This window comes from Sus scrofa, unplaced genomic scaffold, assembly GCF_000003025.6.
Source record: "Sus scrofa isolate TJ Tabasco breed Duroc unplaced genomic scaffold, Sscrofa11.1 Contig812, whole genome shotgun sequence".
In the NCBI taxonomy this organism is placed as follows: Eukaryota; Metazoa; Chordata; class Mammalia; order Artiodactyla; family Suidae; genus Sus; species Sus scrofa.
Genome location: NW_018085319.1, coordinates 31,468 through 45,772, shown reverse-complemented (window position 1 = coordinate 45,772; position 14,305 = coordinate 31,468). Strand labels below are relative to the sequence as shown.

The 14,305-nt window shown below is 34.9% G+C and overlaps 1 protein-coding gene across 1 annotated transcript in view; it reads right to left on the bottom strand.

Annotated features, from left to right (window-relative positions):
- Positions 1-11,260, bottom strand: part of LOC110259107 (leucine-rich repeat-containing protein 40-like) — a 31,377-nt gene extending 20,117 nt beyond the window's left edge. Inside the window, 5 exon segments of the mRNA XM_021082422.1 lie at positions 2,271-2,443; positions 3,733-3,875; positions 7,740-7,769; positions 7,772-7,862; positions 11,108-11,260. Coding sequence (XP_020938081.1) covers positions 2,271-2,443; positions 3,733-3,875; positions 7,740-7,769; positions 7,772-7,862; positions 11,108-11,260 — 590 coding nt within the window.
- Positions 11,261-14,305: the final 3,045 nt, after the last annotated feature.

The window sequence follows — 14,305 nt, the reverse complement described above, 5'->3', positions numbered from 1 at the left end:
TGGCCCTGTGATATATACACACGTTATATCTAGAGCTCTGAAGAAAGAAAAACATATATATCAGAACATATATTTGTACCGAATATTTTACTTAATATTATTTGTCACTATTTTGTTTTTTTTTTTGTCTTTTTAGGGCTGCACCAGCGGCATATGGAGCTGCCCAGGCTAGGGGTCGAATTGAGGTTGTAGCTGCTGGCCTATGCCACAGCTACAGCAACACAGGATCCAAGCTGTGTCTGCAACCTACACTACAGCTCACGGCAACGCCGGATCCCCAACCCATTGAGTGAGGCCAGGGATCGAACCCACATCCTCATGGATACTAGTTGGGTTCATTAACCACTGAGTCACAATGGGAACTCCACTATTTTGTTTTAAATATTTGCTTTCTACTGCTTTATGTAGTAACCAAAATAAAACTGCTATGGGGAAAAATGAATGCATCAGTATTTATGAGGCAAGCGATAATTTCATTCATTAGTTATAAGTATATCTAGGTCACTTATTAATTCTGTCATTAAACTGAAGTGAGTAGAACAAATGGTCAATGTCCAAGCTTTCAAATCTATGGTCAAGACATACCATAAGCCATGGTACTGTGAAAGTAATTTCGATTTTTAAAATTTATTGAAATATACACATGGAAGAAGGTCTGCCTTGATTAACCTTTTCCCTGTGAATAGCAAACCATGTTTCTGACAGAGAAACACAAAACCTCAGACACATAACTGGTGTACAATCCTAGGTAAGTCTGAGTCTTTTTACAAAATATTTGTAAAATAACTCCATCTCTAAAAATTATGGTTCTATAACTTTTTACGATTCTTTGCTCACTGCCCTCTTCCACTGCATCTCCAACACAGGCAATCAATTGCTAAATACTACTTACTCTAACTCATCACACCTCTCACATATTTCCTTTTCTTTCCATTCCCATTGTCATTACAGTTTAGGTCCTTATGACATAGGAGGGAAACCTACAAAGCTATCAGTAGAGTAAACTGGATATAGCAAGTACTCTTTAGTGATAAATATTGTAAGATTCATCTAATAAAATTTATTTAGAATTCCCATCTACAAAACCACACCTATCCAAAGGATCCAAGCCACTATAAATTAATTTCTTTAATGAGATTACAATTAAGTTGATTTTGTCCTTAAGCTCCTCACCTCTTAACTCATGAAAACTGGCTCTTCACAGCACTTCAAGGATCTCTTCCACAAGGCCTCAACTTACCTTTCAAGACCTACATTCTTACAATCTCCCTCCTTGCACCCTGTTTACCAATTCAATTTGATTCTCTGCTGTTCTCTGAATATATCCCAAGTTTCTGAACTTTCAAAGCTTTGTTGGTACAATTTCCTGTCACCAAGTGAGTCATTCTGACCACCTTATACGAGCACCTGAAAATCATGGTCATCCTTCAAAGATTACTTGGTGGCCTGGAGTGAGGCATGACCCTGTGAGTGTATTTTAAAATTTTGTGCTCTAGGCAATTGACTTGCTTCACTCGAGTCCTGGTCCTAAATATCATCTAAAACTTTTACTTTTTCCACAAAGTCTACCGTGATTTCTTCTCAGTAAATTGTGATTCCTGCTATCTTCTTTAAGCCCTCAAAGCATTTCATATTTCTTCCATGGTTATACATTCATTTAATAAATTCAATAAATATTTAAGGCAGCTTTTATGTACTCAGGCATTGATTTATGAGTTTAGAGATATAGCAGTAAATGAAAGAAATAAAAATCTACCCTTCCTAGAATTTTGTGTTCTAGGAGAATGGAGTAACTTGTAAATAAAATTGATTGTTAGCATATTTAAGCTTGATGCCAAGGAAAAATTCTTTTTTTTTTTTTTTTTTTTTTTTGTCATTTTAGGGCTGCATCCTCAGCACATGGAGGTTCCCAGGCTAGGGATCAAATTTGAGCTACAGCTGCCAGCCTATACCACAGCCTCAGCAAGGCAGGATCCAAGCCGCATCTGCAACCTACACCACAGCTCACGGCAACGCTGGATCCTTAACCCACTAAGCAAGGCCATGGATGGAACCTGTGTCCTCATAGACACCAGTTGGGTTTGTTAACTGCTGAGCCACAACCAGAACTCCGGAAAAATTCTAATTACTCTTTGTAGGTCTGCACATATACCTACTCAATGACATATATTGAATTCAAGTTACCAAAAAGATTTCTACAACATTTTTTAAATTTATCAATTAAAACCAATACAGACGTGATTTCTTATTCATTCCACCTTTAAACTTACCTACTAATGTCATTGTTGCTTAGGTCAAGCCTTTCCAAAGACTGTAGGAGTGTGATTTCATCTGGAACAGATTTTAATTTGTTATCCCGCAGGTCTAGCACAAGGATAGAATTCAGATGCTTAAGATGTTCTGCTCCTAACATTTCAATCTGGTTTTCACCTACATGTAATTCCTACAAAACCAAAGATCAAGATCAATCATGTATATTTTTCTATAAAATTGAAATCTTAATTTTAAGTCACTCAAAAACACATGGAAAACACATAATTTTCTAATTATAAACAAGCTTAAATTCTTTTTTTCTTTTTTTTTTTTTTGTCTTTTGTTGTCTTTTGTTGTTGCTATTTCTTGGGCCGCTCTCGCGGCATATGGAGGTTCCCAGGCTAGGGGTTGAATCGGGGCTGTAGCCACCAGCCTATGCCAGAGCCACAGCAACGTGGGATCCGAGCCGCGTCTGCAACCTACACCACAGCTCACGGCAATGCCGGATCATTAACCCACTGAGCAAGGGCAGGGACTGAACCCGCAACCTCATGGTTCCTAGTCGGATTCGTTAACCACTGTGCCACGACGGGAACTCCTAAATTCTTAATTATACTTAAGCTATCTTATGGTTAAAGAAAAATGGCAAGAAAGAGAATTTTCAAGAATTTTCTAGTAATTTAAAAATAATCAAAAGTTTAATCTGGTAGAAAGTTCAAAGTTTAGAAACCAAAGCAGAGAAATGACTTAGTTAATTTATAGAATTAGTAAAAATACAAATCCAAGAACTGATGGATTCTTGGATACTCATGAAAAATTAAAATTTTTAAACAAATGAGTATAAGTTTTAAAACTTATTTATAAGTTTATTGTTCAACATTATTATTATTATTATATATACTGATTTCCCATTAACACAATCTGATTGTCAGATAGATAATTAATCTTATTAAATAACTTTTTCAGTCCTTTCCATCTCTGTCACTATTCTATTTAAAATAAATTAATACTAAGGCATAAAAGTATACACAAAGGAAAGCAAAGCATGGCAAATTTAAATATCATGGTAATATTATATACTTAACATCAAAAAGTAATTAACTTTAAACAGACTTTATGATCAGGTAAACTTAAGTTGGCAGTTTATAGAACAGGATATATATTCCTTTCTGTTATTTCAGGTTACATATACTATGGCCCAATTCATTTTGTTAGCCTCATTATCTATACTTCTCCAGTTATAAACTACCTTCCAGATTAAATGGGAAAACTCTTATTTTAAAGCTGATATTAATGTTTAAAAAATCTATTATTAACAGTATCATTAATATACTTAGTCATATTAAAATTCTGAACATTATAAATACAGGAAAAAGCAGCACATAGTATATATTCCCAAAGTAAAATAAGTTTAAAATCTCATTTTCATGATTAACTTTCAGAAAATGAACATTTCTTTAATAATCAACTAAATAGTACCTTTAACAATTTACAAGAAGGAAATTCTGGTAGAAAACGTAATTTATTCCTCCGCAAATAAAGCAACTCTAGTGATTCCATGCTAGCCAATTCAGGAGGTATAGTTTCCAAGAGATTTGAATTACAATCCAAATGCTTTAATCCTGTAATATACATTCAGTGAAACACAAAAATAGCTTAATAGAGAAAAAAATACTGGCTTATAGTTGTATATACATTCAAAAAATATGTACGTAATCATGTGCACTTACAAACCTATGAAGTTCTATACCGCCACAATAATCAAAAATCCTAGAATACCACTGAATTATATAAATGTAAGGTACAGATTTTTTACATTTAATTATAATTAAAGGGAAATAATGACATTAAAGTTAATGTTTAATAGTCCAGGTCATCTTTGTAAAGACTTAAAAAACAGGTATTCTAGAGTCTTTAAGGTATTAGCCCCTGAGGCCTCCTTTGCCTAGCAAAACAATGAAGCTATTTTTTCTCCTTCGCCGCCCGCCCCCCGCCCCCAAAGAAAACACACAAAGTATTCTAGTACTCTTATAAAGTACTCTAAAATAGGCAGTTCCCTAGTAGTCTTGGTTAGGATTTGGCACTTTCATCAGTGCAGCCCAGGTTCAAGCCTTGATTGGGAACTGAGATCTCACATCAAGCCACTGCACTCCTGCCGTGGCAAAAACAAAAACAAAAAAAAACAATGACAACTCTAAAGTATATACACTATATATTCAGAGATATTATTTCCCTCAATAATTATACATATTTAAAAAGAAAAAGCTTGGAGTTCTCAGGGGTAACAAACTCAACTAGTATTCATGAGGATGCGGGTTTGATCCCTGGCCTGGCTCAGTGGGTTAAGTATCTGGTATTGCTGTGAGCTGTGTGTGGTGTAGGTCACAGATACAGTTCGGATTCTGCTGTTACTGTGGCTGTGGCACAGGCTGGTGGCGGCAGCTCTAATTCAACCCCTATCTGGGAACTTCCATATGCTTTGGTTGAGGGCCTAAAAAGCATAATAAATAAATAAATAAATAAAAAGAAAAGGTTTAAGGTATTTAAAGACAAATATATATGCATTCTAGTTGTATGAATGAATGTCAAGTAACTGGCCAGTAGTAGCTTAGACACATCTGTAGTTAAAATAGGCACGCTGATGTTCTATCAAACACCTTTGGATTTCTATGTATTCCCTCTTATTTTGTACTGCCTCTCTCCCTTTCTTCTTCTAATTTCTTTTAAATGACATGTTTTTTCTAACCCCTTAGCTAGCCCTCTTGACAAGAAGATATACTATAGCTCAAGGAGAATGTTCTCACTTGTAGCATCTCTCTCTTACCTCCTGGATCTTTCTTTCTTAAAAAGCAGTACAGAAAACAAAAATGGAAAAAAATAAAGGTCTTCTTTCTCTTAAGAATTCAATAAGTAGTTTTCTCTCTAATCAATATTAAGACTCTTCCACTTATAATGGCCAACATGTATTTTCCACAATTTACTCTCAACCCTATAGTTTGAATAGACAATATTTTACGATCTTTTTTTCCTGTACTTTGAGCCTGTCAACTTTAACATAATTCAAGACTGAACTGATCCACTGCCTTAGACTTCTTCAGTGTTTAAAGAAGTTAACCGTTTCCAGAACAAATGTAAAGTACTGCTTGCAACTTATAATAGGAAAATGTATGTATTATTTGGCTAGAGCACTGAGAAAAATGTCACAACCCGATCTACCCCAGATTCAGTAAATTCTATCAAACAAGTTCATTTTAAATTTAGAAACTAGCTTTTAAGAGCATCAACTGAGAATACAAGCAGCATGGTGCAGAAAGAGCAATAGGGTTGGAGTTAGAAGATGCAAACCCTAGTTCTATATTTGCTAGTTTCTAAGCCCATGTTTCTGAATATTTAAAATGTAAATTCTATGCATCCCACTAACCTGTAGAACTATTATGATGGCAAAATAATATATTTGAAAGCACTTTTAGTTACAAAGAGCTATTCAAATGTTAGATATTGTTCTTGGAATTTGGTCATGAAAAGTGAAATAACAAAATAACTAAATGTCTCACTCATGATAGCGTAAAAGTTTCACTGTCATGATGAAGGACAGAAAGCATCTGAGCATACTTATATAGTATATTAGAAAAACTGCTCTAAGTTCAATGTATTTTTCTATTGATTTACTATCTCTTCCTATCTCTCAATATTTCTACTCAATTTGGGAAAAAAACAAGAACCTATGCTTCTTATATACTTACTCCAGATACCATATTTAATGTTTAGCTCTATTTTCTAATTCTTTTATTGAAAAATGAAAAAAGCAGAGCCAACTACTGGTATCACATGTCTATTCTATTTATGGCAGATTTAATTTATGCATTCCTATTACAAATGACAAATAACCATTAATCTAAAGTAAAACAGCACAACAGTGATCATTTTGTAATGTATAAAAATATCACTATGTAGTACACCTGAAACTAATATAATATTGTTAGTCAATTATACATTAAAGAAAAACAGCACCATTTTACAAATTTACCTCAAAATGATCTATAATCATTATATGAAATCACATCTATGACCTCCTCCACAAAAGGGAGATTTGAAAAAATGAAAAGGCTCATTATAGTTGACACAATGTGGTTATTAATTATAGTTTGCCTTTACACATAAATTCACTATAATGAATCTGGACTCTAAACCAAGAATTCCAACACAACTAAGTGTACTTATTTAAAAGGTATTGAAATGTAACTTCAATTTTTTTATCCTTTAATATTAGTTCTATAGTGCTTCAAATATAATAGTTCAGGAGTTCCCACTGTGGCTCAGTCGAAATGAATCTGACTAGCATCCATGAGGACACAGGTGTGATCCCTGCCTCAGGGATTAAGGATCTGGCATTGCCGTGAACTGTGGTGTAGGTCACAGGTGCAGCTCGGATCCACATTGCTGTGGCTGTGGTGTAGGCCGGCAGCTACAGCTCCAATTAGACCCCTAGCCTGGGAACATCCATATGCCTTGGACATAGCCCTGCCAAAAAGACCAAAAAAAAAAAAAAAAAAAAGACAGAAAAAAATGGCAATGGTAAAACTTTAATAGAACTACCAAAAAAAATTTTGGGGGGCTGTACCCATAGCATATGGAAATCCCCAGGCAGGATTTCCCCAAACAGTGCCACAGCAGCAACCTGAGCTGTTACAGTGACAACACCAGATCTTTAACCCACTATACCATAAGGGAACTCCTAGAACCACTAAATTTTAACATCTTTTTTAAAAAAGGATTGACAGTGTTCCTGTCGTGGCTCAATGGTAACAAACCCCACTAGTATCCATGAAGATGCAGGTTCAATCCCTGCCTTGCACAGAGGGTTAAGGATCTGGCGCCACCATGAACTGTGGTATAGGTGACAGATATGCCTCAGATCTGGCATTTCTCTGGCTGTGGTGTAGGCCAGCAGCTACAGCTCTGACTTGACCCCTAGCCTGGAAACTTCTTTGATATGTTGCAGGTGGAGCTCTAGAAAGGCCAAAAAAAAAAAAAAAAAAAAAAAAGGATTGACAATTTGGGCAAAACTAAACCATCTCTGCACATTTTAACTTATGAACCTCAAGGAGGATACAGCTATGACAGAACCACATTTCATAGGTGGTAATCACCTATGAGAGGGGAATAACCTCACAGTGAATGTTGAGTAAACAAATGAAGAGAGAGCATGGCTCAAAATCTAATCAATTCCTCAGATATATAATTTTACTACAATTTATAATCTTATTTTTCTTTTTCTCTTTTTGATATGCCAAAGTATCCTTTTAGTGGCAATTCTTTAGGAACTTGCCAGACAATGGCTTGAAGAAAATCTGACTAGTTGTTATTGTTTGCATTTACCACCATAAAATTACATAATTCTTTATAACTAAGTATATTAAAATTTATTTTTCTAAATGTAAGTAGCATCAACTTCAAATTAATTTATTTTTAAAATAGAGATTTACTTTTCATTCCACTTATTTCTGCTGGTAACTCTTCAGTTGATTACTGGAAATATTGAGTCGCACCACACTGGATAGAGAAGAAAAGCTAGCAGGAATACTTGAAAGGCGATTGTTTGAAAGATCCTTTAAAAAGAAAAAGACAAAACAAATGAACAAGTAAATTTAAAAAAATAAGTAAATGATCCCTAAAAAGGATTTCAGAATTTAGAAGACATTGCCAACATTAAAAGGAACAAAACAAAAAGCTGATTTAGAGGTAATATCATTTGTAACCCTGATTCACTGACAATTTCACAAATCATCACTTATTACCTTAATACATTCTGTGGGCCTGCTATATGCTAATAATGTAGCAGAGAAATTAAAATGAATTATCAATCAAAAACATTTTACATAAAGGTTTCTGTTAATACTAAGCCATACTATATCATGCAGCATCTTTTTAAAAAACCCTTTGTTATCTAATATTATTCAGTACTATAATAAATCAGGCAAACGGTATGGCAAATTGTAATATGAAATGAAAAACATCTTTGCAAGAAATAAAATTCATGAAAGAACAAAAATAAGTCTGAAAAAACCCAGCCATTTTAACTTTGGAAGGGAAAAACATTCCCTCTTGGTTCTTCTGCTACTCAGCAACTCTGCTTTAACTAAGAACAAAAGTCTACTCTACTCTCTAGTTTCCACTCAAGCTTGCCTAATTAATCTCCAATCTTGATGTTGCTTTAAGTTTTCTTTCTGTTTTTTCTTTACATAGTTACAAGAGAATTTTTTTAACTCCTTTCAAAAGACAATGTTATGAATCATATATTTGACATTTAAATTAGTATAAGTATTCCACCAGCTATCATCAAACGTTAGTAAGGCCAGTGGTAACGATAAATTAGAAAAAGTGACTTAAAGGAACTGTTCGCTGAAGACTATGATTGAGTCTATATTAAACTGCATTCTGTATCACTAAGTTAAGAAGAAAGAAAGGAAAACTGTAGCATTTTCACAAAATACTATTATTATACAAAATAATTTATTATTATCTAATCTATGACATACAATATTAATCTACAATCAAATACTCTAAGGTCTAAGAATCAACAGATTACTTATACATAAATATTGTAATATCAAAAGTTACTGACACTAAGTGCAATGTAGTATTCTGGACTGGATCCTGGAACAAAAAAAAAGGACATTAGTGGAAAACTGGGAAAATACTATAAAATCGGTAGTTTAGTTAGTAATATTGTACCAATGTTAATTTCTTAGTTTTTACAAATGTCCCATGGTTATATAAAATGTTCACCCATTAAGGTGGGTGAAGGCTATATGTGAACTCTCTGTACTACCTTTATAACTTTTCTGTAAAATCTAAAATTATTCAAAATCGGAGTTCCCGTCATGGCGCAGTGGTTAACGAATCCGACTAGGAACCATGAGGTTGAGGGTTCGATCCCTGGCCTTGCTCAGTGGGTTAAGATTCGGCGTTGCCATGAGCTGTGCTGTAGGTTGCAAACGCGGCTCGGATTCAGCATTGCTGTGGCTCTGGCGTAGGCCGTGCTGCAGCTCCAATTCAACCACTAGCCTGGAACCTCCATAAGACAAAAAAATAAAAAAATAAAAAATAAAATTATTTCAAAAATCAAAAGCTAAAAACAAACAAGTTTCTGATAAGGGAAAAATAATTCACAAATTCTTAAGAAATTTTTAAAGAATCCAAAATAAAGAATTACTAATAGTTAAATTCTAATTATATAGTTAATAATTAAATTAGATAGAAAATAAGTACCAGTATATATCACTTAGTCCATTATACTAATCAGTTTTATGTACTAAGAAATATTACTTGTGGAGTTCCTGCATGGCTCATGGTAATGAATCTGACAGGAACCATGAAGTCTGCGTTTGATCCCTGGCCCTGCGCATCAGTGGTAGGACATGCTAGGATGCTGCCGTGATTCGACCCTAGCCTGGAACTTCCATATGCGGCGAGAGGGCCCTAGAAAAGGCAAAAAGACAAAAAAAAAAAAAAGAAATATTACTTGCTTAAATGATTACAGATATTATGCTTTTAATGTCTTAATATACTGTTGCTCACTTTTATGATTTATTTGATATTGCATCCTTAAGAACACAATTTTCAACTAAAACATCCTTTCATTATTCAAATGACTATCTTGGAACTCATAAGAAAACAACTGGGAACTGCTACAGTTCATTAGGTTTCCTTTCAGCGTTCTACCAGACTCTTTAAATTTAAATCAACTGCTGTGTTTTACCACTAAATTTTATAAGAAAATCTGACAATTCCCTCCTTTCCCTACCTATGCCTTACTTTTCAAACCTTATCCCAATCTGATCAGATTGAAAAACAAAGAGATAATGAAGAAATGCTTGGGGAGAGCATCTATTTTGATTTCAAACACTAGAACAGATGGGGAAAATATCAAGAGAAAAGTAAAAGAAGCAATTTTTTCCTTTAATAAAAAATAAACTTTAAGGCTAATGAGTTTTTCAAAACACGTAGTAGTGAAAAGAAGAAGAATGTAATATGAAATAACTATGTAGAGAGATTTATTATTAAAACATCTAATCCAATACAGCTAAAGTCTTTCAGACAGGATACCTTACTATAGTGTCTTACTTCCCTCTGCAGTAAAGTGGGAGAAAAAAAATACACTTTGAAGTCAAATGGTCTTACATTAAAATTCTGAATTCCTCACTTATTAGTTGCATGATTTCAAATAGGTTACTTTTTTTATGAGCCTTAGTTTCTTATCTATAACGGGATAAAACCATCTACTTTTCTATATATAAAGCGAAGTGTCTATTGTTTGTATTATTCTTAATATGATTAAAATAATATTTGTAGTCCTCTAAAGTAATCTCTATTTAAAATGTGAAATGGATGGAATGAAAATTTTACCAGGAAATGTATCCATTTTGAAAAAGAGGAAAGAAAAGGCAGGCCCTGATGGCATTATCTAGACACTCAGAGGACAGAGGCCATAAGGGCAATAGAGGAGGAGACAGGAATGGATATAAAAAGGGGGATTGGTAGATGCTAAAAACACCTTTCCTTTATTTTACTAAGCTGTAAAAGCTTCTAAATAACAAAGTCGTCTTTATCAGCCCCTTTCTCAAACTCTATTCCTAAATTAAAGTGATTTCCTTCATAAGAATAACATAGGAAAAATAAATTTACAATTATTAATTTAGCAATCTAATTGTAATGCACAGTTTATAATAATCTATAGTCATACAATCAGCTGTCCATGTACCCATGATTTCATCATACATCCAATTTTTCAGTCTGTTGAAAAAATCCCATTGGCCTCAAATTAATTAAATATTGTAAAATTAAAACTTACTAAATCTTCTAAGTTGAAAAGTTGTTCAAATCCCTCTGGTATGCAAGTTAGTTCATTATGCTGGAGATACAGGCCCTTCAAGTTTCTTAGATTTGTAATTTCTTCAGGGAGTATTTTCAGCTTGTTATGGCTATTGATTGATAAAATTTTCATCTGGTTTCTTTTTTTTTTCTTTTTTCATGATTATCAGCATCTGTTTAATCTGATCATATACAAAAAAAAAAACTGATGATCTATTTATTCCCAGCATAGCTTTTAGCACCCAGTGTTGGTTCTTGCATAGTCCATAGTCATAACTAAATCTGACTTCAGCAATGACATGCATCTTTCTAAGTCAGACACCATTAATGATACTGATTTGGGAAGAAGCATTCTTTTGGGATCCTGTCCACATGATCTTGGGTAACTTACTTCTTTTATTGATGCTGAATCCTTATTTATAAAATGTGGATCTTGAAATATATGAATTTTCTAGCTATATTATTTGGGATACCATTATTAATTTACATAATGAGAAATATCACATACCTTTGTGATTTGTAGAAAGTGATTCACTGGTTTAGAATCTAGTATAACACTTTCATTTTTAATAAATCATTAAATTTAATTGAGCATCTTCTAGGTATCTTAACCTTTAGTTTCTGGTATGACTTGAAATTAGCTTTTGAAGTTTTTAATGGATTTTCATAATTGCCTGGTTGTACTTGTATGAGTTCAGCCCTCCTTGTTTTGCATTTTTCCTGAGCACAGTCGAACCAGTTTGACAAAAGACATCAGACAAAATAACAGCCAAGGAGTTTGATTTAGTTTATCCAAGATTCTAAGTTCCTACCTTCCTAGTTTTGTTAGATTCTTTAGCTGCTCTCCTGGCCGTGCAGCATTTTTTTTACCTTCTTCATAAGTGGGTGTTTGAATAGAGGCACTACCCCTTGCCTTTGGCTCACAGTAAGTCTGGATAATCCTATCTCATGAGCACCCTGATGAGTCAAATTCCCAGCCACCATATTGATTCTCAGCCTAGGTCAGAGCAGGGTGTCATTCAACCCTACATACCACTTTAGACAGCTTTCTATCTCCAATCCACCAGACTGTCTTGTTTTCAGATTAGTTATGTCTTTTTAGTTTTGTCTCTTAAAGTTTACGTATAATGGTTATGTGTATATACATCACTGTTAAGAGGATGAGACAAAGCATAAACTTACTCTGCCATCCTGGCCTGTGGTCCCTGTTTCATGTTTATAACCCACTATGAAGCATACAACATGAGGGCAGGGCCCTGAGCAGGCTGATTCACTACTGTATCCCTCAAAGTATGTGTCGATAAAGACATGTTGAATAAATAAAATGAACAGAATCATTTTCCTAGAAGATAGCAAGGCCTTGTTTTCTCAGTAGACTACAAACTCTTAAGGGCAGAACCCCTGTCTAATCTTATCATATTGCCTAGTTTAGTGCCCTTCATATGCTAAAAGGTTCATATTGAAAGAGCCAATGCATTTTCACCTGTTGATTTTCCATATGGCCAAAAAGAGTGATATCCAGGTACACAGAGTGTTGCTTTACCATCTTCTGAGTTGTTTATAAGATGATGCCTTCATTCTAAACTATATTTTTAAAAAAAACTAATGCTTTTTTTTTTTTTTTGTCTTTTTTGCCAATTCTTGGGCCACTCCCACGGCATATGGAGGTTCCCAGGCTAGGGGTCCAATCGGAGCTGTAGCCGCCAACCTACACCAGAGCCACAGCAATACCAGATTGGAGCCACATCTGCAAGCTACACCACAGCTCACAGCAATGCCAGATCCTTAACCACTGAGCAAGGCCAGGGATCGAACCCGCAACCTCATGTTCTTAGATCTGTTAACCACTGAGCCACGACGGAACTCCAACTAATGCTTCTTAATGAAAAAAAAGAAAAAAATGTTTCATCCAAGAGGAGAGAGGGTCATGAGAAAGTGGGATACAGTCACTAGAATCATATAAAAATGGGACATGTCAAACTTTTAATTAATCAAGAAATCAATGAAAAACCTTTTCCTGCTATCTTACAACAATACCAGGGACCAAATATTCAGCAGAGAGAATGCTAAGTGAACACAATTCCTCTAGCTGAAATAACATTTTTCATACTGCAGACCAAAGGACAAGAGGACAAAAGAAAATGTCCTTGTTGATTAATTGCCTTTGGAACCAGGCCCAGCACAAGGAAAGAATACAGGGTAGTGATAAAGCCACAGGCCTACTCTTCGTCCCCTCTGCCCACCCAGGAAATGGTTCTCTGGTTTTCTGAGAGACAAATGCACTTAGGAGCTTTAAGCCATGGTATCCATAAAGAAGAGACATTTCCATATATTTCAAAATGAATTCACACCCTCCTAATTGACAATCTCTTCACTTCTATACATACTGAGTGCGTACTGTATGTCAGGCATTCTGATAGTTCCAGAAGGATCAGAGAACAATCCAGTGAGGGAAGACGCTATACTCAAACAAGCCCCTCCACTTAGGGGTAAGCACTGCAGGTTACAGAGGAGCACATCCAGGGGCAGAAGGGATGCCCAGGACTTTAGGATGAGGCTAGAAATTCAAAGCCTTTAGGATGGTAGGATTCCTGTGAGAGACACTTAGCATGTCTAGACCTTGGTTTCCTTATCTGTTGTGTAGGGATTTGGGGCTAATAATTTTATTAAGGTTCTTTCCAGTTGAAACATGAACTGGTTCTTTTTCTGTACTCTCTGTAACAACTGATACCCCTCAGTGGAGAATCTGTACTTAGTAAACAACCTCCACTGTCTAGAAACTCCTTTAGAACCGAATGAGAAACTTCAGAGAGACATCCACTTCCAAACAGAAACCTCTCTCCTGCTTTAAAAGGTCTCCTTCCCAGAGAGAAAAGCAGGATTATCCAGAGCTCCCAGGAGGACTGAAAATGGGATCCCAGGGGCCAACGACGGAAAGTAAGACAGCCCAGTGCAGCACAGAAGCACACTATCAAACATGAAGGTTGAACCCTTGCTTCTAATCCCTGGCTCTAATATGGCTGAATGGAAGGTACCATTTGAAGAAAATGGCATTCAGATTGACAACTGATTAATATACAAGCTTGATTATATGCAAATCATCACTTTCTGTTGACTTAATTGTGATCTGATGTAACATGTATAATTAACACACATATTTTAAATAAATGTATATTTA